At 49.5% G+C, this 27,825-nt stretch overlaps 1 protein-coding gene across 1 annotated transcript in view; it reads right to left on the reverse strand.

Moving 5' to 3' along the window:
• Positions 1 to 7,456: 7,456 nt before the first annotated feature.
• The window catches only part of ASB18 (ankyrin repeat and SOCS box containing 18), a 43,706-nt gene continuing 23,337 nt past the window's right edge, over positions 7,457 to 27,825 (reverse strand). Inside the window, exons 4-5 of the mRNA XM_027047003.2 lie at positions 10,778 to 10,891; positions 7,457 to 10,284 (exon numbers count right to left, since the gene is read on the reverse strand). Of these exons, the coding sequence (XP_026902804.2) occupies positions 10,099 to 10,284; positions 10,778 to 10,891 (300 nt within the window). The 3' untranslated portion in view covers positions 7,457 to 10,098. The remainder of the gene's footprint in view (positions 10,285 to 10,777; positions 10,892 to 27,825) is intronic.

Raw genomic sequence — 27,825 nt, forward strand, 5'->3', positions numbered from 1 at the left:
ATTATCATTTCCCCTTGTTAAGTTTCTCTCAGACCCACTTAAATTGCAACAAACACATAACAGCAACACCAGACACCCAAGAAAACCCCAAGAAACTTAAGAAATGAGAGACTTAAAAAAATTCCTCTCTGCCCCTCCCCCACTCATGCTCTGTCTCTCTCAAAAAGAAAATAAACATCAAAAAAAAAAAAAAGAGAGACTTAAACATTCAACTTCATTCTAACCCCAAAAGCATTCAAATTCAGTTCATTCAGTACTGTTGAATGTTATTTGGAAATTTATACTTTAAAATGTAATAAACTGAATAGTTTATTGTATTTTGCAACACAAATTTTACATTGCATATTTTAAATTTATAATGTAACCAAGTTATTTCCTATCTGTAAACAGAACTCAAATATGAATTATATATTTTAATAAATTAATGAGGGAATGACAGGAAACATTTTTATTTAAGGCTTCACAATTTCAAAAGGATTAACAGCCTGAAAAGTGACGCCGGTATGCAGAGCGCTCAGGGACCCGCACCGCCCCCTATAGGCCATGGAAGTAATGGCATCTGCTTTAGAGCCTGGGCTGCGAGGTTCCTGGGGAGCAGACTCAGCAGATCCCAGCTCCCTTTCTCGGGGATAAGACGTCTATTTTTTTTTCATGCCTACAATTGCATAAGAAACAGATTCCCAATTTCTTTTCATTATAAACGTCTAGGACACAAGAGAAGCCGTTGTCATAAACGAGGGTGGGAGGGAACCAGACCTCCATGATTGCACAAAGTGAAATACGATCCGATTTTGGATGTGGTAATAGAAACCCCACCTCGGCTCTCTTTAAATCCCGTGTTTTCCTGACTCTGACTCATCCCGAGCAGCCCCATCCTGGAAGTGGATGGATAAGAAACCCTCTGATATCTGGGTTTGACCATCCTGGGCGCCGGCCTCTGCGGTTCCATCTGCGTAATGGGCGGGAACTCCGGGATCTCTTCCACCAGCCTCCTGATTGCGTTTCTAAAATGGGGGTAATTAATACAGCGCCTAAGTCACGGGTGGTCGCAGGAACCGCTTCAGATCACGTAGCACTCCCTGGCAGGGGGCCTGGCCCAGAGCGGTTGCTCAGTAGGGTAACTGATTCAGCGCCGACCGCCAGCCCTGGGCGTTGCAGAGTGCCGGATGGATACCGGGGCAGCCTGGGACGCAAGCCTGTGCGCTCGGAGGGAGAATACCAATTTGCGGGCGGCCTCAGATCACAAGACTCTTGAGCATTTAAAAACAAACCGCAGGCCACGAGTGGAACTGGATGCACCGTAGTGTGTAACGCACGCGACGCCTGGGGGTGGGGGTGGGGTGGCGTTCCCAAAGCGCCGCCCCAGGGTCGGCTCACCCTCGCGCCCGCGGCACGACTGGAGACCGAGGCTCGAGGCGGTCCCTGGCCCTGGGAGCCGCCTCTGCAGTGGGCTCTCCTCGCCAGGCTGCGCAGAAGGGCGCAAAGCACTGTCTTCCCAGGGAAACGACTTCTGAGTCATTTCAGATTATTTTATTTTCAATGAAAGCTCGGTAGACTCTGTCAACGTGCTAACCAAACTCTCTGGGGGAGGGGACGGGCAGCCCGTGCACTTTGGCCTCCAGTTTTCCCCCAGACGCCCTGTCCCTAGGGCTCCCGTCGCGATCCCGCCGTCGGAGGTTTGAACGCGGCTGGGGGCACCGGGATGGACGAAGCTGGGGCGCCGGACGCGGGGGCGCGGCCAGGACCGAGGGCTGGCCGCCCCGTTCGGCTCCTGGGCTCTGCGGTGGCGGCGGGACCCTGGCTCGAGGGCGCCCCCTGCGGGCCGCGGCCGGGATCGGTCCTTCCGAGCCGGGGAGCGGGGCTGCGGGGACTCCCGCCCAAGGGGGCGCCCCACCAAGGTCCCCGCAGCCGCGGATCCCCAGCACTCCCTCACTTCCGGTCTCTGAGCAGCAGGGGCTTCGCGTTTTGGTTTCGGGTGTGTGTGTGTGTGAGGGGCGCTTTTACCGCCCCCCCCAGCTTTTTTTTTTTTTTTGGGGAAAGGAGCAAACATCTCCAGTTTTAATGTGGCCCAATTATCTCGCTTAAACGACTTAAAATGTTTCTCTTTAACTCATTTCAATCTAGTAAATATGCTTCAGCAAGTAGCTAATTTCTCAGGGATGGCTTCGCCTCGCCATTTGCATATAAAGCGCGTCGGGGGCCGGCCCCCTCTTGGGGTGCCCAGGTCGCAGGCAGCTGGGCCTCCTCCTCCGGGGGGGGACGCCTGGGTTTGGCCCGGGAAGGCGGCCCCGCGATTGGGCCCGAGGACCAGAGCAGCAGCGGGGACGGAGCCCCCGGGCACCCCCACACCCCCAACCCCCGCCCCGGGGAGGGCGCAGGCCGTCCCCTGAGCCCCGGACCCCGCCCGCTCTCATCCGAGGGAGGGGCCGCCCCCGGGACGCCACGCGGGCGCGAGGGTCGGGGGCGCATCTTTCCCCAAGTGCGTTTATTCAATCGTGCCTGGAGATGGATGGACGTGGGTCCAGGAGAGGAAACGGCAGCGCTCAGTTGAGCAATCTTCTGGCTTTAAATTCCGAATAAAAGTCTCAAATATTCCCGGGTCAGGGGGGCACCGTCTCATTAAAACCACTCTCGTCCTGAAACTGCAATGCAGACATTAAAGTGCAGTATTTTTCAATTAGAGCTGACGAATTCAATCAAAATTCCATAGATTAGGATGAAATGAGGCATGGGTCATTTACAGGGGAATTTAATTGCCGAGCCATTAGACAAATAGTATATTTGCCGTTCCCGCGTTATCCATCATTTTCGACATCAATACCGGGGCCGTCATCTCCCCGTCCCGCAGCCGCCCGGCGTCGGCTGTAAACACTCCCTTCCCTGTATCTCCTGATTATATCTGATTTCATTTAGGGCCATGGGGGATTATAAATGTTCACGCAATCAAGTTCATTAGGGCTTCAAATCGCATTTCTGATTGGGATCGCTCCGCCGCTGTCCTCGGTGCGCCTTTCAAACCCCAGGACGAGGCTTTCAAAAACATCTTTTTGAATTTAAAGCTGCACATCCCTTTTGTCTTCCGACGGCCCCTCCCGCCCCCCCTTCCCCCGGGGCGGCCCCGCGCCCCCTCTGTCCTCCCTCGCGGGGGAGCAGTCCCGAACCCCACTGCCCCAGAACGGGGTTGGGGGAGGGTGGCTGGACCCCCGCGCCCCCACCCCCACCCCCGCCCCGCCCTCGAGAGCCCCCAAGGCTGGGCGGCGACCCCCAGCGCGGCCCGCGGGGCACTCGGGATCGAGGGCAGGAACGGGGCGCCCCAGGGGCGGGGGGGTGGGGGGGTGCGGGGGAACGAGCCCCAAGCGCTAGGGGGTCGCGGGTGGGCACCAGCCCAGGGTAGAGAGTGCAGCGCAGGGCATCGTTGACTCTTGAGGCTGCAGGCCTCTGGGGAGCGGTTGGGCCCGACCCTGGAGACTGACACCCGGGACCCCTCTAGGGACGAGGGCGGGGGCGGTACCCAGCCATTCTCGCTTCCTATCAGCAAACTCAAGAAACAAAGGAGCAGGACTCTTCTGGGGACAGCTCTACCTACGACAAAGGCTCCACACATCCCTTCCAGGACAGTTGAAAAATAATAGCTTAATATTAACTGCTTCTCATAAAAATATACTTTCACAGTGACACAGTTACCAGAAGAAACCCTCATTTTACCCCCGTACTTTGTGCTCATCGCTGTTAGCTGCCTCAGTAATTTAATTGGAATGAAACGTGAGAAATGTGTCATTTTTGAAGAATTTACACATCACTTCCTAGAAATCTCATTGTGTTAACTAGGAGCCTACTGCGTTCTGTTTAGAACCCATAATCACATTTTTATGTGTCTGTATTACGAGTTAATGTGACCTCCTGTCTTTAGCAGATTAAAAAAAATATTCCTTTTCCATAACATCTGCATCGAACTCTGGTTTGCACACAGTACAGGGAGACCCTGTCTGCCCAACGTTCTGCAAACTTACCAACTTTCTTTAGAGCAGGACAGAGAAATGTGAATGGAAAAAGTACCCACTAAATGAATAATTACACACCAAATTAAAACCCTGCATTAAACATAGTCGACAGCAAATACCGCATTCTCAATCATGTTTATTGCTTACAAATTGCATTACAGAGAAATCTACTCTTTTTATTGGCGTGATTAAGCAGAGTGTTAGGACGGCAGAAATACCATTCTGTTAGATTAGATGGAGGCTGGGAACTGGGCTAGTTACATTGCCTCGGTGAATGTACAATTTTGTTAAAGAACACGTTTAACACACAAATGAGGATCGGGCTGTCATTATGGCATCATAAAAGCGTCATCTTAAAATTATATTTATTTATAAACACATTGCCTATAAAATGTGCATATTTAATACAAACGGGAGCAGGCCATTCCATAATCAATATTTTAATTACTGAATTTTTTACTATAGCGGCACAATCCTATATGATATGTCACAGTCCTATAGGTTTCCTATATTCTGCTCCCCTTTATCATGAGAGCTAAAACCTTGTTTTCTTCTAGTTCTGGGGAGAGCAGGTCGGTGGATGAGGGTAACACCGTTTGCTTATGGCGCCACCTGCAGGACTCTATGAAAATGAGTTTCAACGCCGCAATCCTCTGCTGGGCTCCAGAAATTTAATAACCTCAGGCTTATTTTGGCAATTTCATGAAATTAATTTTTGTTTTCAAATAGGACGATGTTGACGTTTGGCGACAAAGTCCTGGGGTTTGAAGAGTATACTTGAGTCCACAAACAAGACGCAGTATTGATCACAGGTGAAACTTTGGGGTTTCTGAATATCCCAAGTGCGCACGGCAATTTTGAGGAAGGAATAATTTATCCTTGAAATAATGGAATTAAAGGTTGCGATATTCCTGCTTTATCACTTGGTCCTTGGGCAGCCCTTAAGAGATGAAAAGCACTTGGCAAGCTAATAATATCTGCAATTGTAGTGATTAAGCTTCCTCTCGGTTGCCCCGCATCAGGACCGGTCACTGGAGCAGACCAGCTCATTCTCCAAGCCTGTATTTTATACCGTTTTTGTAGAGGGTTAAGTGTTCTTTGCAAAAGTTCAACAGCCTGCCCCATCAGCGTGTGTCTAAAGGGTTATTTCAGAGATTGGAAATGTGACAATTATATATATAGTTCCTGGGATTAGCAAATGCTTCCTAAAGAGTCAGTGGTTTTGATTTTCTTCAAAACCCGCTGAATTGATGATTATCATGTATCTTTTTAAAATTAAAAAGACGCAAATACACTACAGAGAGGCCCAATGCCGTGTTCAGAATTTTAAACCTAACAGGCACAGGCTGCCACGTCCGGGGACTGCCTGCCTGTGCCCTGGGGATTGCGTCTGGCCACCCCGCTGTGCCGGGGGCGTTTTGCCCTGTGCAGGGCACAGCCAGGACGCAGGGAGGCGGACCTCCTCAGGACCACTCACTTCTGCATTTAAATCCTCAGTGGTCAGATGGCAAGTAGTATCGTCAGAGATACTCAGTAAAAGCGGAAGGAAACGATTCTTGTTATCTTTTTTTAGTGGAAGCGGCATTTACTCTTTTGTTACCTTCGGCTTCTGGAACCATGTGAATCCATCATTAAAAATGAAATACGAAGTTAAAAAAAACAATTTAGGTCTTAGGGAATTGAGTTTATGTAATATACTCAGAGAAAAGTAATGATGTCCAATATGAACCGCCTAAGAATGGAAAACATTTTTAGATCCTTTAATAAAAAAAATGCCAGGGTACATTTTGTTCACTGGAAGGGAAGTCAGCCAGGATAATTCTCGCTTTGAAGTAGTATGTCTTGGGGTGCTGGGCTGGCTCAGTCGGTGGAACCTGTGACTCTTCTTGATCTCAGGGTTGTGAGTTCGAGCCCCACATTGGAGGTAGAGATTACTTAAAAATAAAAACTTTAAAAAAAGGAAGGGAAATGTCTTTTTTTGATATTTATTTCGCCTAGCTCCCCCTCCCCCTCTCTCTTTCTTGCCTCTGTGGAATTATGCAAGTCTCCTTGATTTGAGAACTTCTGAACACATGTCGCGTAGAACATAGCTAGACACAGTCATCAAAACAACACGCTTTTTTTTGGACAGGTAGTTTATTTCTTTTGCCAAACAAAGCAAGTGCTAGCAGTAATTACATTCTGAGAAGCTATGAATGAATTCCACGCCATTTGATGAGTAAGCTACAGCCCCAAACAACCACACCAGGCATTTTTGTCCCCTCCAGTCATGACCGTAACTCAGGAACGGTACTTAGCCCATCTGGATGGCCACTGGCACATCTGGATGGCCCCCGAGCACATTTCTAGCGCCAGTTTGTTTCCTACTCATTCTCGGGAAGCTGTGATGTCGCTTTCCCGATGAGCTGGAGGCAGAGTGAAGGACGCCCGGCATCGTCGCTGTTCCTGCCGCACCGGGGTCCAGGGTAACCAAGAGTGCTAGTCTGGAGGTACGCGACGTGCAGATGCTACTGGCTGGTGCAGTGGGCTGCGGGAGCTTGTCCCGGAAGCCTCACGATTGTGCACGGGACACAGTGAGGACAGTGATGGATGGAGAGGTGCCTGAACTTCTACCTGCCCCAGGAATAAACAGGCGTTCCCCGTTCGATGCGGCGCCGAAGCCACATCGAAAGTGCTTCCTCTCCGCAGCCCACGCCACCATGTGCTCAGGTCTCCCCAGGGGCCTTGCTGACAAATGGGCCTTCTTTGCTTGGCTGTGAGCTGCCCAAGGAGGAGGAGCCCGTGAGCCTGTCTGGTTGGTGACAGGCCCTCAACCCCAAGCGCTGGGCTTGGCGGCCGGCAGGCTCGGTCAGAGTTGGTTAAAGCAAAGAGCAAACGGCTAAATGGGCACGTGAATGACTCAACCCGAGGAACTTTAGGGATTAGCTATTCTTGGGCACGCCTAGATTTTATTTTGTTTATGTATTTTTTAAAAATCTTATTTATTTTTGAGAGAGAGAAAGACAGCGTGTGCGGGGGAGGGTGAGAGAGAGAGGGAGGAAGAATCGCAAGCAGGCTCCGAGCTGTCAGCGCAGAGCCCGATGTAGGGCTCGATCTCACAGTTCATGAGATCACGACATGAGCCCAAATCAAGACTCGGACCCTCAACTGACTGAGTCCCTCCCGGTGCCCCTGGCAACCTATCAGTTGATCATCCTTTAGCAGAGTTTTAGAAGTACAAAGTCAGTATGTTTTTTTTTTTCAACGTTTATTTATTTTTGGGACAGAGAGAGAGCATGAACGGGGAAGGGGCAGAGAGAGAGGGAGACACAGAATCGGAAACAGGCTCCAGGCTCTGAGCCATCAGCCCAGAGCCTGACGCGGGGCTCGAACTCACGGACCGCGAGATCGTGACCTGGCTGAAGTCGGAACGCGTAACCGACTGTGCCACCCAGGTGCCCCTAAAGTCAGTATGTTTTAAGGGAGTTCTACTTTGTTCCAGGACTCTAAAACATTTACATTGTAATGCATTTCAGAAATACGGCCGAACTGTTTTCTCAGGTGGCCGGGATGGAGGGGGGGTGGCTCAGGATTACATCCTATAAGGACAGTATGTTTGCTCAGATTCTCATTTGCAAAATCCAGTGAGGACAGGGCTCCTCAGTGGCTGCACTTCTTACCCTGTATTCTTGCCCTTCTTATTCTTATAAATGGCTTGGCTTTTCCACTTCTTATCCCTCGATCAGCCTGTTTTCATCTAATAATGATGCAGTCATAGTAACAGAAGGGACCATTTACTGAGCTCCTTCCCTGGGCGGGCTCTGGACCTGGGGTTTTGCGGTCTCTGCACTCAGTGGGGCCACCCCCGCCCCCGAGAGCAGGGCTGTTATCCACACTCGTGAAGAACCCTCACGTTCACAGACGTACATGATCCAGGCCCTAGCCCAGACCTCCAGAGTCAGAATCTGCAATTCAACAAGATCCTTTTCCAGTTGGTGAAACCTACCTTGCGACAGTTCTCTGGCCGAATCCTGACCTGACAGGAGGTGCGTGGACACTTTCACTGTCCAGTTGAGACATCACATTTGACTTCAGTTAAGTAGCTGCTCTTGCTTGGGGGCGCAACCCTTTCCCTGGGGTGTCACTGTGGGCTCCTGCCTGTCCCGCAGCATGCTGTCTGCCTTTCCAGGACAAAGCGGTCTCCCGAGAGTCCCGTGGTGACCACATCTGCGCACCTGCTCCGTGGAGCCTCACGGCTTCTCCAGGGAAATTCAGAAGCCCTGGTCTGGAAGCCAAGACCCTCCCAATGTGCCCCCATGCCATCCAGTCCTTCCTTCGTCCAGCTGCCAAAGCACAAGGACCCTCCCCTCCAGGAGGCCGGGTCTCTGTTCCTCCACCACACCCTGCACATTCCTGCACCCTGCCTTTGAAACAGTGGGGACCGCAGAATGTTTATGGAGGAGGGGCTTGGGGACAGCCGTCCTCTTGGGGTGGGGGTGTGAGGGTGGGTCAGATGAAAGTGCTGGGGGACGCCGTCCTATCACCCCCTTGGCCCACTGTGTTGAAATCGAGGCTCAGCCCGGCTACCTGCTTCAGGATGTCTGCCCTCACGGTGCGGGGGGGGGGGGGGGGGCTGGCTGGTACCCTTCACAGCTCCACAGTAGGCCTCATCATGGCGCACACAGCGGTCCATCTATGCTGCAGGTGCTGCCTAGGCTGTGCGCTCCCTTCCAGATCGGCAGCCGTGGGAGGCATGCCCCGCCCCCCAGGCCCGTCTCAGCACACCCGCGCACTGGCTCAAACCGGAAAAGATGGAGCCCCTGCTTAACCCCAGAGGATGGTGGTGAAGAGTTCTTGTTTCGCAATCTGGTGTATCGACAAAAACTTTGAGGGCTTGTGGAGGCAAACAGATTAGAGGACAACTACCATCGAAAAGATCGTTTATTACTCACCATTCCCAAGAGAAGGGACACGGCATGCCATGGGGCGGGCACGTGGGGAAGCACCAGGGTTGGTCAGGAGGTTGGGGGAAGGGATGTGGACAAAAGCCTCTCTTGTGGTTTCCATGGAAGGAACAGGGCCAGGCGGGACAGACGGGCTTAGGATCGGCTAGTGGGAGTCATTTCAGCAGGCTCTGGGGTATAAGGGCTGTCCCTACCTGTCTGGCACCTGGCCCTGGGACCGTTAGGACAGGTGGACCGTAGCCCAGAGTGTGACAGCCCAGTAAAGGAGGCGGGTGGGGGTGAGAGCTCTGGATTGGTGGGGTTGCATTTGAAAGCGTGCTTGGGGGTGAACGGTTTGCTGTCCTCAGGAATCGACCAGCCCTGGAAGGGGCAGTCCCTCCAGGGTCAGCCAGGTCCCAGATACCAAAAGCACCAGAATACAGAAAATAAGGTATGGCCTATGCAGTCCTGACACCTTGAGCAGCTCTCTGTGTATGTGATGCCCAGGCTGGGTTGATGGCGACCCCTACCAACCCGTGTCCGTTCCTGGCATCTGGCTTCCTGCAGGTTGCCACGCTGAATCATTTGGGGTTTGGCGAGAGTGTCAGAAGACTCACATGGGACCAGAACGCTGGGCTCGCCGCCCCTCCAATGTCCCTTAGGGGCTTCGGGACTGTGATGTGCTGGGAAGCACCAGGGGGCTCCAGAAAGGCGCTCTTGTTACGGAAACAGGTGTTCTCTCTCAGTACATACCCCTCTCACGTGTTGGGCACAGAGCCCTTCCAGGCGGCCAGGTTCCAGGAGGGGTGGGACAGTGCCTGTGAGGCTGATGGTCTGATGGCTGAGGGGGAAGCATGGAGGCTGTTAACCCACCACAGGCAGGACACAAGCCTTGGGAAAACATGGGTATCTTTTCGTTCAACTTCTGTTGAAAAGTACTCTCTGATGCCAGTACTGTGGAACTCACAACCTTGACCCTCACGAGCAACCCTGAGAGGCAGAAAGGCCTTTTATTGCCAGTTCTGTTCCAAAGTGACCGGGAATCTGTGAGGTCCGTGCGTCCGCCAGGGGACGTGGCAGGTGCCGTCCGGGTCTGCCCCTCCTCCCCCCTGAGCGCACCGCCTCTACAGAAGGCAGCAGTGAGAATCAGAGCCTCAGTCCCAGCGCTCTGGTTTTCAGTACAAAACACCTTCCGGCTCCAAAAGGAGGTAATTCTGCAGGGACTTTGGGAGGGGTAGCAGGGGTGCGAGGTGGAAACACTTCTTGCCAAGTAACTTCCGAATGGCACAACGGCACAGGTGCTGCAGACAGCGGGGGGTGTGGGCCAAAGCAAACAAAGACCGGTAGAAGGCCTGGTGCATCTGGAAAGAAGGCAGGCGGGAGATCAACCCGAGCGCTGCACCTGACAGCCAGCATCGCCCTCCACCAAGGGGGCGCGTGGATTTTCCTGAGGTGCCGTTCTAGGGGGTCTGAAGGAAGTCCGTTTTGGGTGACACCACAGATAACACAGGTATTCTCCTCAAATCCTGCTCTGCTCCCCCCACTGCACGGTGCACTCGCTGTTGGGCGATGTGCACAGAACTCAAGTCAATGAGACGTGAGGGGAGAGCTTCTGGAGGCTTCTGGGGGCTGGGGGGGGGAACGTCCTACAGTTTCTTAATCGACAGTGACCGTGGACTTTGTTGGGTACCTAGATACACCTCCACTTTGCCTTCTCTGTCCTTTTTTGATGCTTTGCACTTCCCTGGGTATAGTGTGAGGAAACACACACACACACACACACACGCACGCGCGGGCGGGTGAGCAGAAACCCAGCGATGCTGTGCTGAGGGGGAAGGAAGGGCGCTCCCTTACCTGAAATACTTCCTCCGGAATCACTTCCCGCCAGGACTCAGACACACGGAGCTGAGGGTAGGAGTTGAAAAGCGTCTCGATCACCATGGGGGCTGGCGCGCAGGTCTTCAGCACCTGGTCGGAAGTGGGGGGGGGGGGGGGGGACAGAACTTACGTCGACTGGGCTCTGGGTCCAAGTGGGGAAAGGGCCAGCAGACGTGGGGGGGGGGGTGTCTGTGTCCCACTTCGGCCACTCCCTGGCTGTGTGACCCCACTCTACCTCAGCCATACGGGGGATAACAGCCCTTGAGGGATCAGGACAGCAGGGCCACGGAAGTTAGTTCCCAGACAAGCGCAAGGCAAGTGGCCCATCTTAGCCCCGTGATGGCACCACATCCCCGAGTCTGGGCCAAGTGCTTACGCATTCACTTTCCCAGGAACAGGGTGCCGATGGCTCCGTGGGCTCTCCTGGCCTCCGGAATGCTACTCAGAGAAGAGGAAGGAGGTTCTGTTGGTTGGCACTCTGGTCCAAGGATGGTGTTTACAAATTCTTATCTCAATTTTCTAATGTGTCAGGACATTGAGGGAGAAGGATCGCTTTGCCGTTGAATTTCCTCCCGACTTGGCCTTTCCATTTTATTTCCAGTCTCTGCTGGCAAAGGAGTCCTGTTTTCTTATTTGCAAATTTTACGATTGAAATGAGAACACTATTTGCTTTTTAAAAATCAGCTTTTTCTTGTGATCGTGACATGTGAATGAACACAAAAGTAGACCGAATGGTAGGATAGTCCCTATGCACCCCCCCCCCCATCAACACATGGCCAACCCTGCCCCATCCACACCCACGTTACCTCCGATTATTTTAAAGCAAATGCAATGTATCCTATCATTTCATCTGTAAATATTTCAGTGTGACTCTTACAGGATGCTTTAGAAGAAACCACATCATTACACGACCTGAGAAATTAACAAGTTTCTTAGCATCATCTAATATATGGCCAGTGTTTAAATTCACAAATTTCTCTTCAATTCTCTTCAATGCCATTATATAGTAAAAAAAAAAAAAAAATTATTTGTCTGAATAAGAACTGAAATAAGGCCAACAGGGTTGAGATTGGTTGATATGATGTATTATCAGACCTCTTATTTGTGTATCATGTTATAGATTATTGAAGAAACTGGGTTCTTTGTCCAGCAGAGTCTCTCAGTGTTGGGATTTTGCTCACAGTATTCCTGTAGGGTTTGGGGACACGATGTTCCTCCTCTGCTTTTTGTAAATTAATGGTTGGGTTTGGAAAATTCATCAAATTCAGATTTGATTTTGGGGAAGGGCAGGGCAACATCATAGTTTTCTGTTTTTGAGGCTTAAGATTTACCAAGGGTTGTAAAATTATTCTTAGTATTTCTTCATTGAGAAAACTGAGGTTAAGCAATTTTCTTAAGATCAGGCACCAAATATCTACAGCAGGCAATTAACAAACAGGGCCAAAGGCTGAGCTCCCTGGGGCTCTCTGAACTGAGTCAAATAGAAGAAAGTACTTAAATCCCCCAGTATGGTTGCTCCATTCACAACTTACTGAGCTTGGTTCAGATATGAACCCTTTTTAAAATGTTAAGACAAAACAAGAAATTAGTGTATCTTTGTTTAGAGATAAGCACTATTAGCATTTTAAGTATACTAATGTTTAATGCATTTGGACAAAAAATTAATATATACAATAAGAGTGGGCTAATACTTTGCATATTATTTTGAAACTTGATTTTTGTCCACTCAAAACAGATTGTGCACAATTCAGAAATCATAAATGAGCACTTCAACATTACTTCAGTGACCATATAATATTTTATTTGATGAATATATGAACATATTATAATGTATTCAATGAAACGACTACTGTAAACTGATGTTACAAACAACGAACACTCTTGAATGTCATTCTATCTCTTTCTGCCCCTAACCATTCTTATTTAAATTATTTTTATTTTTTTTCTTTTTTGAGAGAGAGAGAGAGAGAGAGAGAGAACAAGGTGGGGAGAGGGGCAGAGGGAGAATCTTAAGCAGGCTCCACACAGGTCTTGATCCCATGACCCTGGCATCATTACTTGAACTGAAATAAAGAGTCGGACGCCCAACTGACTGAGCCCTCCAGGCGCCCCTTTATGTAGCTAAGATAATTCTGCCCTCTTCTGACATTGAATTCCTGGAAGCAGAAATGTAGGGTCAAGGAGTCTGTACATTTTAAAGGTTTTAAAACATGCTGTCAAATTGTGAGTGTGCAAATTGGCACACTTTTTGAAGAATGGAGTATGAGAGTATCTCTTTCTCCCTACCCAAATTATCTCATTAGTTATTTAAATTTGATAGGTACAATACGGAATATTTACTTCTGTTTTGGTGGACCATTTGTGTTCTTTTGTGAATTGCTAAATTATGTTTTTTGCTCAATTTTCTATAGTATGTTTATTTTTTTCATTGATTTGTAAATATATTTTATATTTTTGCAAATATATCTTTATATTTGCAAATAATGGTATTTTCTCCTATCAATATAAATATCTCACATTTACTTTTCTTGTCTTATTACATTGGTGAGAGCTTTAAAGTTCAATGTTAAATAACAATATTGATAGCAGGCATCATTATCTTATTCCTGATTTTAATAGGATTATCTGTAATGTTTCACTAAACCATATAACCTTGGATATTAGTTTCAGATAGACTCTCTGTTCTAAATTCAGGAAGTGTCTTTCTGTTCCTAAGTTACTGTAAATTTTAGGATTTAATTTTATTTTTTGCCTTTTTCTAAGCAAGTTGATACAAGATTTTTCAATACCGACCCATTTTTGTCTTCACAGAACAGACTCTATTTGACTAATCTGAAGAAAATTCCAGATTCAATTTGCTAAGATTTCTATATCTCTTCTAAGAACTAAATGTGGTTTGTTGTTTCAGTTTTGTAAGCTATTTGTGTCAGGTTTTGATATCACTTTATGTCGACTTAGCTTAGAAAATCTCTCTCCTTTTAGCACATTCCAAGATTTTAAAAGTGCAAACTTCCTGGAAGCGAGAAGGCACGGATCTTGCATTTAACATTGTCTATGCCTGGTCTTATGCTGCAGATAATACTTTAATATTTTCACTTTCTTCCTCGGTTATTGGTATATTTTGATTTCTTCTTTTTTTTTTAAAGATTTTATTTATTTTTTATTAAAAAAATTCAATGTTTATTTATTATTTTGAGAGATAGACAGAGTGTGCGTGGGGTGGGGCAGAGACAGAGGGAGACACAGAATCTGAAGCAGGCTCCAGGCTCTGAGCTGTCAAGCACAGAGCCTGACGTGGGGCTCGAACTCATGGACCATGAGATCACGACCTGAGCCAAAGTCAGACGCTCAACCGACTGAGCCACCCAGGCGCCCCAGATTTTATTTTTAAGTAAATAAAAGCCCCAACATGGGGCTCAGACTCACAACCCCAAGGTCAAGAGTTGCACGCTCTACTGCCTGGGCCAGCCAGGCGGCCTTTGATTTCTTCTTGAATCCATTTTGTTAATCTATATTTTCCTGGAAAACAATCTCATCTTATTTTATTTATTTAAAAAATTTTTTTAATTCCAGTATGGTTAACATACAGTGTTATATTAGTTGCAGCTGCACAGTATAGTGATTTAACAATTCTAAACATGACTCAGTGCGCATCATGGTAAGCGTACTCTTAATTCCCTTCAGTTACTTCACCCATTCCCCACCCTGCTCTGGTAACCATCAGTTTGTTCTTCTTCTTTTTTTTTTAATGTTTATTTTTGAGAGAGAGAGAGAGAAAGAGCATGAGCAGGGGAGGCGCAGAGAGAGAGGTAGACACAGAATCCGAAGGAGGCTCCAGGCTCCGAGCTGTCAGCACAGAGCCCGATGCGGGGCTCCAACTGACCAACCGCCGAAGTCAGCCGCTTACCTGACTGAGCCACCCAGACGTGCCACCAGTTTGTTCTTTACAGTTAAGAGTCTGTTTTCCTGTTTGTCTCTTTTTGTCCTGTTTGTTTTATTTTTTAATCCCATGTATGAGTGAGATCAGATGGTATCTGTCTTTCTCTGATTCATTTCAGTTAGCATTGTGCCCTCTAGATCCATCCATGTTGTTGCAAATGGCAACAATCTTCTTTGTAAAGAAACTTAGCTTTGCAGGTGTATCTGTCAGAGTTCCAATAGGACAGAGACAGCACACTGACGTAGGATCGTCCCGGGAGGGTTTATCGATACAGGAGCTATTAAGCCCGGTGTGAGTACAGGGGAAGTCAAAACACTAATGTGGAGCTGGGAGCAGGGCCACTTCTGCCTCTGGGACTGAAGGGTGGAGAGTCACGTGGGCTATCAGGAGTAGTGATCTTGGGTTGGGGACATGCAGCCAGCCTGAGGCACAGAGGGGGCCAAACAGAGACCTCCTCTGACCTCGCCCTCCTTCTCCCACTGTCTGCTGGGAGACTGCACTGGTGAAGCCCAGGAAGGCAGAGGGCCCAGGGCCTTCTTGATCTATCTACGCAGGTGGAGAGAAATTCTGGATGGGAGATATCCCCACTCTCTCTAGGAACAAGCACCCCTTTTCATTTGAAATTCTGTAATTGGGGGCACCTGGGTGGCTCAGTTGGTTGAGCGTCCGACTTTGGCTCAGTCATGATCTCACGGTTCACAGGTTTGAGCCCCACGTCGGGCTCTGTGCTGACCGCTTGGAGCCTGGAGCCTGCTTCGGATTCTGTGTCTCCCTCTCTCTCTGCCCCTCCCCTGCTCACACTCTGTCTCTCAAAATTAAACATTAAGAAAAATAAAAAGAAATACTGTAGTTGTATTTCCAATGTTTTCCCTTGTTTAGTCTTACTGGAATTTCACTAATTTGTTTTTTCAAGGAATCACCTATTGGATTTTATTGACCAGTTCTTTTCAAATGTTTGAATCCATTAAATTTTGCACTTATTGTTATTAATGCCTTTGTTCCTCTTTCTGACCCCTTGGATTGACTGCTCAGTTAATTTAGTAACATTTTTTCCCACTTGAGTCATAATAAAAGCAACTTTTAAAGTGGTGTGGGTATGGTCACAGCCCTAAGTTTTGAGGCACAGGGTTCTAACTCTCTTTCTTAAGTATTCTGCAATTCTGTAAGTATCGATGCAATAGTTTTTTGAGAGTGTGCTATGCAATTTTCAAAAGGTTATTTTTGAAAATTAGCTGTTTGCTGTTAATTTCTGATGTATTGTATTACAGCCTTTTTAAAAGTTTACTTATTATTTTCAAAGAGACAGAGAGAGAGAAAATGCAACTGGAAGAGGGGCAGAGAGAGAGGGAGAGAGGGAATCCTAAGCAGACTCTGCACTGTCAGCACAGAGGGGGAGGTGGGGCTCAGACTCACGAACCGTGAGATCCTGACCTGAGCCGGAGTTGGACAGTTAGCTGTCTGAGCCCCCAGGCACCCCTCTATTACAGCTTTAAATGCTATCTGCCTTGGAGTACCAGAAGTTGTAGTCTGTTGGCAGGGTTCAAAGTTCAACATGCACTTGTCACATGTATGATTGGAAGCTTCTCCTCCCCCCTCCCCGCCACTTGATCTATGAGAGACCGAGATGTGAATTTAAAATCACCTAGAATTACTATTTTTCAGTTAGTTTCTCCATTGTAACATCACCTTTCTTTGCCGCATAGGCTCCTGATGGTTGTCTCTTCACTGTGGAGCATATTCTTTATCTCACCGTCAGGGCATCTCGTCCCTTCAGTTAGTGGATCTCCTGGGAATTCTTCTATGTTGCGTGTTAGTATCAATCCATCGTTTTATTTTTCGTTTGTTTTTGCTAGAATTACCTCTGTTAACCCTCTCGTTCCGGTTTTAACATGTTTTGAGTGTCTCTGTGTTGGTAACAGGGCAGTCTAAGAAATGTATATTTATTGTTATCAATAATCTATTTGGGCTTACTCTGTCTTATTCTTTATGATTTTTCAAAGGTTTATTTATATACTATTATTTTTTATTTATGTATTTAGTAATCTCTACACCCAATATGGGGCTCTAAACTAATGACCCTGAGATTGAGAGTCTCCCGCTCCTTTGATGGAGACAGCTGGGTACCCCTAGTCTTCTATGATTTTTTTATGCCCGTTCCTTTGTTGTCTGATTTCTGTTATACAAGTTTGTGTTTTCCTTGTGTTTATTCTTATATTTTGGAAGTATGTATCCTATTTAAAATTCTCCTAGTGGTTACCTTCAAGATAAAAAATAATGGCCCATATTTTCTAACATTAGAATGGTATTTTCTGCGTTCTAGATGTGCCATTATCCCTGGCACATCTCTAGATGTGCCATTATCCCTGGCACATCTCTAGATGTGCCACTGTCTTCTCCTAACCAATTCTTCTCCTTCCTTAATAACATCTGGAGTTTTGGTTCCAGATCATGATTATTACAAGGTCATATTTTATGTTGTGTACTTCCTTCAGAGATAACTTTTGGTATTAGCGTTTAGTTTTACAACCTGCCTTACAATTACTCGAGTTGTCTCTATTTTCCCTGAGTTGTATGCCCACCACCTGTCCATTAAGCCTTTCAGCCCAGATATTTACCGAGCTCCTACGAGAAGCTAGGGACCGTGTTATGTCTGCGTGCTACAATGGCAAACTCTGCCTTCCCAGAATTTTTCAGCCCCAAACTAGATGGTCCCAAATAAAAGTAAAATCAATAATAGACAACAGGTGCCATAGCAACTGTGGTGGGGGGATCACGAGGTGCTAGAAGTGGGACCTTCAGTCAGACTTGGATTCGCAATGGGGGCTGAGTTGGTCAGGGGAAGACCAGCTCTGTGGAGTAGGTGACACTGGAGTTAAGACCTAGTTAAGGAGTAGGAGTTACAGAAGGTAGGGTGGGTTCAGAGGGCAAGTGTGTGCTGGGTGGAGAAAACAGTGGCCAAACCTGGGAGGTGAGGAGATGCTTAAAATGTTGGCCGGGGCGCAGAGCGTGATGTGGGGCATGTGAGCCAGAGACTGGGGAGGGAAGCAGGGCAGCGTCGGGCCGAATGCTGACCTCCAGGATGAAGCTGGGTGACCTGGAGGGCACGGGGGAGCCCTGGGGGAGTGACAGGATCAGATTTTGATTTCAGAAATAGCACCATGGCTACAATGTTGTGAACAGTTTCCGGGGGCCATATTGGAGGCAGGGGGCCCAGTTCAGGGGACGTGTCCAAGGGCCACGGGAGAGATGGTGGCGGCTGAAACTCAGCTGGTGGCCGTCAGGATGGAAAGAGGAGGAAGATGCTGAGACACAGGGAGGAGGCAGGGGGGAGGGAATCTACAGACTTGAGTTTCCCAACCCCGAGATGGTTTTCCGTCTTATCCCTTCGTCCGCTGGAGTACTCCCATCCCATTGGTCTTCAGCCCCAGATACTGCACACACCCTGCCCTTGCTATGAGCAACAGCGGGCTGCTACACCCAGTTGCACAGTGCTCCCCTCTCCCTGTGCTGTGTGGGCCACATCTGATGCGGTTAGTCAGGTCCTCCTCTGTGACATTCTTCACTTGGCTCCCAGGAAGCCACACTCTCATCCCACCTCCCTCACCGGCTGCTTCTCCCCAGCTGCCTTCTCCTCTCTCCCTCTTCTTGATGTGAGAACACCCCTGCATTCATAGGTCCTTCCTCTTCTTCTTCTTCTTTTTGTAATGTATTCTCACTTCCTGGTGATCCCATCTGGTCTTCTGGCTTTCAGTACCATCCATATGTAAATAAGATGTGGTCCATATATGCAGTGGAGTATTACTCAGCCATAAACAAGACTGGACTGTTGCCATTTGCAACAACATGGATGGAACCGGAGAGTCTCCCTGAGCAAAATAAGTCAGTCAGAGAAAGACAGATACCGTATGATTTCACTCATGTGTAGAATTGAAGACACAAAACAAATGAAGAAAGAAGAACAGAGACAAAGAAACAAAAACCCAGAGTCTCAACTATAGCCCTCTCAAACTCTGGGCTTGGACAGCCAATCACTTACTTGGTATCGAAAACAAGCCTCCATTTCTCTTACTCTACCCACAACCTTCCATTTCAGCTGATGGCAAACCCATCTTTTCAGCGTCTCAGGCTGAATGCCTTGGAGTTGGCTTTGACTCCTCTCTCTCTCTCACATCGCTCATCCAATCTGTCAATCCTGGGGGCTCCGTCTTCAAAATATGTTCAGAATCAGAGAAGATCCTGGCAACAGCCTCCTAAGTCGTCCCCCCACTTCTGCACCCCCTCGCCTGATGTATGTTCTCAGCACGGAGGCCAGAAGGGTCCCCATCAAATGTTAGTCGGGTCCTGCCACTCTGCTCAAACCCCTCTGATGGCCAAAGTCATGACAGTGTCCTGCAAGACCCCACACCATCCACGCCCCTCCCCTACCCCTGGTCCCATCTCCTGCTGTCACCAGCTCTCTCTACCGTCAGCCACACTGGTCCCCTTGTTCCACACAGGTCAGATTTACTCCTGCCTCAGGCCATAGGCTGGCTGCTGGTCAGCTGGCCCCTTCCCCCCAGACACCTGCACACCTGCACAGCTGATGCACTCACCTCTCAAATCTTGGCTCAAAGCCACCCACCCTGGATACTGCGCTTAAAACTGCAACTGCCCCCCCACTACAGTTTTTATCATTTTACTGGCCCGTTGATGATGCTCATTGTTTAAAGCTTGTCTCCCTGCTCAAATGTAAGCTCTATGAAGGCAAGACTACTTTTTTGTTTTTTTTTTCTGAACTATACCCAAAGCACTTAATATGTTGCTGATGCATGGCTGGTGCTCAGTAAATATTTGTTGGATAAATAAATAAGTAGAACTTTGTCTTTTCTTTTCATCTCTCTCCTTTCCTTCCTTGTTTCCTAACTTCCTTTTCTAGCTTCCTTCCTTCCTTCCTTCCTTCTTCTTTCAAATGATTTTAAGTAATCTCTATACCCAAAGTGGAGCTCAAACTCACAACCCTGAGATCAACAGCATTCTCTAATGAGAATGAGCCAGCCAGGAATCCCAAGTATATATATGTTAAATGCATTAGGAAGGCAAGGTTGATAAGACACAAGTGTCTTACTTTTACCACCCAAATGAAAAGCATCTTGGCTGAGTCTAAAATTCTAGCAACCAAACTTTTCCTTTAAAAATCTGAAGATGAGAGGTGTCTGGCTGGCTCAGTCAGCGGGGCATGTGACTCTTGGTCTCAGGGTTGTGAGTTTGAGCCCCACTTTGGGTGTATAGATTAAAGAATCTGAGGATGATATTTAATTGTCTTCTGATAATATTGCAGCAGAGAAATTGGAGCCTAGACTGATTTTTATTCCTTTATGAATATTTTCTACTCAGATACTTTGCAAGATTTTTCCATGCTTTTCAAAATTAAAATTTTTTTTAACGTTTATTTATTTTTGACAGAGAGAGAGAGAGAGAGAGAGAGAGAGACAGAGCATGAGCAGGGGTGGGGGTGGCAGAGAGGGAGACACAGAATCCGAAGCAGGCTCCAGGCTCTGAGCTGTCAGCACAGAGCCCGACGCGGGGCTTGAACTCACAGACTGCGAGATCATGACCTGAGCGGAAGTTGGACGCTCAACTGATTGAACTACCCAGGTGCCCCTTTCCATGCTTTTTTAGAACACTTGTGCTAGAATGTATATAGGAGTGTGACTCCCATCACTGATTTGCAGAGAATATCCATTCGACTTCTATGAGTTAAGATTTCTAGTGCAGCTAAGTTTTCTTCTATTATGTCTTTGATTACTATTTCTTGTTTCTTTTTTAGAGAGAAACAGTGTGTGTGTGTGTGTGTGTGTGTGTGTGTGTATGTGTGAGTGGTGGAGGGAGAGAAAGAGAATCAGGGCTCGATCTTGCAACCCTGAGACCACGACCTGTGCTGAAATCAAGAGTTGGATGCTTCACCGACTGAGCCACCCAGGTGCCCTTGATTACTATTTGTGATCCATTTGTTCTAGGCTCTTCTTCAGCAACATCACTTATGTGAGTTGGCTTTCTACCCTCTGTCCTTCATAAACACCACTTTCTCTTCTGGTTTCTTGGTTTTGTTTTTTTCTTTTGTACTTAGGAAGAGCTTTTGAAAAATTTTTTATGTTTATTTATTTTTGAGAGAGACAGAGACAGAGAGAGTGAGTAGGGGAGGGGCAGAGAAAGAGGGAGACACAGAAGCCAAAGCAGGTTCCAGGCTCTGAGCTGTCAGTACAGAGCCCAACGCGGGGCTCAAACTCACGAACCACAAGATCACTACCTGAGCTGAAGTCGGACGCTTAACCAACTGAGCCTCCCAGGTGCCCCAGGAACAGCTTTTAATGTTAATTTTCCTTTGTAGCTAACACACTGTGGTTGACTTTCCAACACTCCAAAGGATTAGTTTAATTCAATCGCTATAACTCCATTCCCCTTGCCATGACTGGTTTGGGGAAGTGCAGGTTTAAGTCAACTGGGGCCAGTGAAACACAGGGGAGTCTCCTCGGGCTTCTAGAAAAAAGCAAGTGGATATGAAACGAGGAAGCTGGCTGGCCCAGTTGTTGCTGGAAGCCATTTTCCGACCAAGAGATGAGCCATCCTGAGGACAAAGCCAAGTCACGGAGGTTGGAAAACATCTGGTTCCTTAGGGACCTCCTGGGGACACAGAAACAATCCATCCCGAAGCCTGCCCTTACTTCTCCATTTCTTGTTATATGAGATACGACGGAGGCTGGAACCAAGTCTACCTGGTGGGGGCTGGGAGTATGGGGAGGAGCCGTCGAGGGCGCCGGAGCCTTGGAAATGCAGGCTTCTTCCCTCCCTTTCATGGGATCTCCTTTCGCCGAAGCCAGCCAGCAGCCGGCTGATATGGGACTCTGAGTTCAGCTCGAGGGGTCTAGCCGCACCATCCCCAGCCCTCAACATGCAGAGCAGAAGGCAGGGACGCCAGGGAGTGGATCTGAGGTCACACGTGCCAACAGCACAGCTCCGTCACTTACGTCACAAACTTGGTTCCTTTTATGAATCAATTCTGCTTTTTGCTTCCCTTCAGGTGCTGTCCAAGCCGCCGCTGTATAACCTTGTCCCCACCCCACCCCCCCATCCCCCTTGTCACATCATGCTACTGCCTTGTCCCCTTAACCGGCTCTGCTTCAGGCACTTAAAGGCTATGTCCTCTTGCGCTCTGTAGATGACGGCACACAGTTTCTCAGATTTTCTTCTGGATCTTTTGATGAGAGGTACGGATTTCCTTTCCACTCCCTGGATGCCGTCCCCGCATTTTGTTGTTGTTGTTGTTTTTCTGCCCCCTTTCCCCCCTCATGAGTCTATTTATATGTCTGCCTATTTGTCATTGATTAAGGCAAGAGCCAGACAGGAGGTCTGTCAAAATGCGGGCGAGGTCCGTGATGCTGTATTTCCCGGCGGGAGACCGGAGGGGCCGTGTGGAGGAAGGCTTGAGAGGACCATGCCCAGCCCTGTTCCGCCTGCCCCGTTCACCTGGTGACTGCGCCCCCCTGGGAGCCCTCTTCTCCTACCCTATTCCCAGCACAGGTCGCAGGTTGCTATGCAACCCGGCTTCCTAGGTTTCCACCTTTGCACTTTGCTCCATCTCCGAGAATGCACTGTATCTCCAAAGGCATCCCCTACTGCCTGGTCGACTTTAAATACAGTTTTGTAATGTGCGCCTGACTGCCTGAAAACTTAGGGCAGTGCTGAGGATTTGCTTTCTCTCCCGGCTCCCTTTCCCATCTCCCTTCCCTCCTCTCGTCTTGGCGGCTCTTCTAGTACGGGGACAGGAGAAGTTGCACTTTAAAAGCTGGTCATCGCAGCGCTACTGTAAGAATGATCATCTCTGGGCCCCGTCCTACCCCAAATTTGTGTTTTGTCCCAATCCATTACTCTTACGAAGTCAGAAGCAGGCGTTAGAGAAGGAGAGAGACGGTGCATGCGGGAGATGGAGAGGTGGAGGGAGAGCCAGGCAGGCAGACGTCTTCCCACCCGAGCCCCGGAGCCCGACTTTATCCCTTCACCAGCACACAGTGTGCCCCTGGGGTGAGGGTATTTGTGGCTTCCAGAAGCCACCACTAACATGCCATTTCCTGGAGCACGGTGGTCTCCGATTTCGATTGCCCCCCTTTTGCACTGGGAGAAATCCGCACCGTCAAGCTGAGCGGTTCACACCGGACCCCTCCAGATCTGGTCTGGTGACACGTATATGGTGTCCTATGCAATGCCTGCTTCTTCAGACCCTCCCCAGGCTAACCGTATCCCTCCAGTGACCCTGCGATTGGCCCTCAACCTTACTCTCTGCAAAACGTTAAATGGCTCCCAGCGACTGCAGGCGCCAGGGAGGCCTCCCCGCACCGTCCCCCCTCCCAGGACGAGCTGCCCTCCCTCAGCAGAAGCGCCCCCTCCTCCGGGCCCCTCCTTCCTGGGTCACAGACTGTGATCAAGTCTTATTGCCTGTCTCTGGGAATTCATTTCCTGTCTCTCTGTTCCACCTCTCTGGGGCTCCCCGGCCCTCCCCAGTCCCCCAGCCCCGTGCCCCCTCACGTCTGCCAGGCAGCTGGCTGCCTTCATTATTTTTACGCCAACACAGTTTAAAAAATCTCCGCTGCCTCCTTGCTGTCTGCGGAGATGCGGCTGCCACACTGCTCTGACATCCCGGTGTCATTAGGGCCCACGCACACTCTCCTCGGCTAATGAGGCGGCAGAAAGAAAATTAAGGGGGAAAATCACACAGGCACATTGCTCTGTATGTAGATGGAGAAATAAACCAAGAACAAGGAAAACAGAGGTGCGCTCCTGGAGACAGCTCACCTCCCTCTTCCCACCGGGGACGCTCGCACACGCACACACAGCTCTGTGAAGACAGGAAACGGGAGTGTGGTTTGTGGCTGCTGCTACCCCGGGATTCTCCCACTGAACCTCTGGTGCAGCTGGCGGTCCTGTGAGGTCGCTTTACTGCGTTCTGTAATCAGGCAAAAAGAAGACACCAAAACTCTGGGTCCGCACTTTCAGCGTGGTCGGTGCCCAGGTGAGGCAAGGCCAGAGATTTGCAGATGTTTCTAGAATCTGCCATTCTCGCCACCAACCTTCTTCTCTCCCCTCGTTCACGCTACCCGCATGCCTCGCCTGGATTTTCCACCAGTCCCCTCCTCTGGCATGTTCTCCACATTCGAGCTGAAATATCATCCCAAATACTCATTTGATCGCGTCACCTCTGCTGCTTAACATGATGCAACACGTTCCCATTGTTCTTAAGACAAAGGCAAAAGCCCATCACCCTTAAGGCCCCTGCCTCTTGCTCCCTCTGGCCGGTTTCCTCCTAGCTACCAGGTCACCTTTCAACTGCATACATCGCAGTGCTCTGTCTGCCCCAGGACATTTGCCCGTGCTGTTCCTTCTGCCAGGAATGGTCCTTCTTTTATCCTTTACATGGCGGCTTCTTTGGCCTTCAGGTCCAGGCTCATTCCGCAGCTGCCCGGGGAGCCTCTTACCGCCCCCCCCAGCCACGTCAGGCCCCCTGTTTGGCACTTTCAAGGTACAGTGGGCCTCGGTTTAGCAGCTTTCTGGCCGTGGCGACTTCACCTTGAGTGTGTCGTTGTCTGAGTCAAGGCTGTCCTCCACTCTCGTGAGGCAGCTCTGTGAGGGCAGGAAATGCACATGCCACAGTTCAACACTGACTCCAACACGGAGCACAGTAGCTCCCTGAAATGTCTGTCGAGTGAGTAAGTGCTCAAGGGCTGCCTGTGGGAAGCACAGCCTACGTCTGCGGTCAGATGGCTCATTGCTGGTCCTGTCCCCGTGCTTCCCGCGCTCCTGGGCTGAGTCTGAATGATTTAGGCCGCCCGGCTCAGGGCACAAGGAGAGAGAGACGTGAGCAAAGCCCTTCACTGCAGACCAGGCCTCCTCCGACCCGCGGTCCACTGGTGACGGCTGCAGAACAAGTCGGGTCCACATGTGTGTGTTTAGAGAAACACTCCTGCCTACTCTCCTGCGGGCCGGGCCCCACCTGTCCCGACGCCTTCCCGAATTCAAACCTGGCTGCGGCCGGCCGCCGCGTCTGCACCTGCCCTGGAGTCCCGCCGTCTGACTCTGGCGTTAAGTAGCGGGCAGCCGGGCAGAAAGTCCTGGCTTCCTGTCAACACGCTTGCTTCCTAAGCTGTGACACCACTTTGATTTTCGGGGCAGAGCACTGCGCACGGCTCCGATGGATGCTTCGAGTCCGCCTGCCGCGGCGACGGTGCCTTTGTCTGGGCCTGGGGGAGCTGTGATTTATGTCATAAGCTCGCTGTGAAACCTTTGCCTCAGTAATTCTGAGCTCCGTGGGTGTCTCTTTACATCTATTTAAAGCACGGCTGCTGCCCACGGATGGCGTGCTCTGTGACATTCCCTGGTGCCTCTGTCTACGCCCCGCCATGGTGCTGAGTCTTGCCTGCAGAGTCGTTTTCAGTGTTTGCTGCGCGCTCCACGAGTCTGCTGAGCGGAGTCGGGTCTGTCCCTTTGATGTCCCGCGTGGCGATCAGACCCCTTCCCCGGCGGACCGACCGCTTGCAGGGGCCTGGCTGCAGGAGCACGCTGCTTCCGTGCTTTGCCCCGCTGTCCCGGGGCAGGGCCACAACAACACAGGCGCTTGTGTCTTTGCCTAGAAGATTCTCAGTGGGGTGGTAAACGCGTTCCCCTTTGAAACCTGCTCCTGACCGCAGTGCCAGGGGCTGTGGACCCCACCAGCGCTCCCTCCAGGGGCGTCCCCTCGAGGGGTGGGGAACAGCGCAAAGAAGTCAGATCCCCGTGTCCAAAGGTTTAACCCACAGGCCTCTGTGGCCCGGAGTCGCCGGCATCCCTGCACTCATTCAGCAAACAGGGACTGAAGATGTGCGGGTTCAGGCGTGGTGCTCCGTGCAGGGGAGGCAACGGCAGTGCAGCTGTTTTGTGAATGCCTCCGAGTATTAAGATTCCTCAGGGAGGCTCCAGTTCCTTCGCAGATGGCGTGAAATTGCAGACAGATCATCACTTCTGGGAGCCAAGCACTTCCCAGGGCCTCTTGGTCCCTGCTATAACAAACAGCCTCCACATTCAAACCTACCTGCCAGCCCGCTGACCATGCTACATTCCTGTGGGGCTGGTGGAGTCGGGGGCGGATCCCAGGAGAGGGCCCCTTGGGGGCGCCCTGTGCCTTGTCCTGCATCTCAAGGTCTAGGTAGGGTACTTCTTATAGCTCTGAAGACAGAGTTCAGGCCCTAGACGCCCTGCCCCCAGGGATGATGCCCAGTGAGGTCGTGCCTGGGACTTGGAAACCCACAAAGATTGCATAACTCTAAGACCAACAAAGGAATATTTACTACTGGTCACTTCTGAAACAAGTGGACCTTTTTTTTTTTCTTTTAAAGAATTTGCCGCAAATATTTTTCACTTTTGGTCCATCACGTAAAGTCACTTCTTTTGTCTTGCTTGTTTCTTTTTCCTTCTTTATGCAGTTTCACGCCCCGAGGGCTGAAGTATCTTGCTTTAATGCAAACGCAGTGTGAATGGGAGGGACAGCAGGTGGGTCTTGATCCCATTTTATTGGTCATTTGTCGATGAACTAAGACCAATAAAGGCTGGGACCCATTACAGTGTAAATGATGACTCAGAAATGTAAGTGTTATAGAATATAAAAGTGTGGGTGTTCCTTCCCTGTCAAGAGCCTGCCATACTGAGATCCTGCCACAGTGGAGTGCCATGAGAGAATTACTTGTCACTGTGATGGTGACGTAATGAAACACTCAGGGAGTCCAGTGGGTGGGTTTTCCACGTTTCACCTACGTTTTGATAGACACACTTGGCAAAGTTAGCATTTGAGAGAAACGTGTGAATTTTACTATTTCAGCCCACCTGAAGTACTGTCCTTTATTTATTGATTAAAAAAAAATTTTTTAACGTTTCTTTAGTATTGAGAGACAGAGAGACACAGAGCGTGAGCAGGGGAGGGGTAGAGAGAGGGGAGACACAGAATCCCAAGCAGGGTCCAGGATCTGAGCTGTCAGCACAGAGCCCGACGCGGGGCTCGAACTCACGCACTGTGAGATCATGACCTGAGCCGAAGTCTGGTGCCTAGCTAACTGAGCCACCCAGGCACCCCGAGTACTGTCCTTTAAAAGTAGTAGCTTTTCAGATATTTGTTCAAAACTTAACAGGCCAAAGTATGTCTCTTGCTTATGACTGGCGAGCCTGGGGATGATTTTTAAATCAAGCATGCTCGATTTGACATCTAATGGCACGACTTCCCTTCAGTGAAGTCTTTTATGGGGAGGACAATATCTTCTTATCCCAACCAATATTTGGGGAACTTTTGGAAACATTTTCCACCTTCTAAGTATTTTCTCTGATGGGACATCTTTAGTCGTCATCTTTATCATTTCAGGGTAGATCTGACACGTGGGAAAAGTGACAAGCTGCTCAGAGTGAAGTCTGCAAAGCGGGGTTGAGGTCCCAACAGAGCCCTGACCCAGCGAGGGGCATTTCACCTGCTTGAAACCCAGGTAGGAGACCGTCATGAGCCTGGCGTATTTCCCAGGAGCCTGGTGTGGACACAATGACAAAGATCTGCCAACAGTGTGAAGTGCTTTCCTTAATCTCATCGGTAAGGTAGGTGGTCAGAGTGGGTATTTCGTTTCAGATCCCACAGGAGATCCATACCTATTGTGTACCAATTACACCAAGAGGTAAGCTGCCAAAATATTTTGGGCCATGATGACGTCGTGGAACTTAGTGCCTGGCATCACCAGGTAACTACTATGGACGGATACAGTCAGGTAGGCAACTTAATTTTCCTTTTTTCTTTTTTAAAGTAGGCTCCCCCAGGGTGGAGCTTGAACTCGCGACCCTGGGACTGAATCCCATGCGCTACAGACTGAGCCAGCCAGGCGCCCCAGGCAACTTAATTTTCTAGTGACTCCGGCCAGGAGGCTTTTGGGTCCTGCTCTTCTAAGTGTGGTCCCAAGACCAGCACCCTCGGCCTCACCCGGGAGTTTGTCAGACATGCACATCCACCCCACCCCATCAGAAGTTGCATATGGACCGGGGGGGAGGGGGG

This window comes from Acinonyx jubatus, chromosome C1, assembly GCF_027475565.1.
Source record: "Acinonyx jubatus isolate Ajub_Pintada_27869175 chromosome C1, VMU_Ajub_asm_v1.0, whole genome shotgun sequence".
Classification (NCBI taxonomy): domain Eukaryota; kingdom Metazoa; phylum Chordata; class Mammalia; order Carnivora; family Felidae; genus Acinonyx; species Acinonyx jubatus.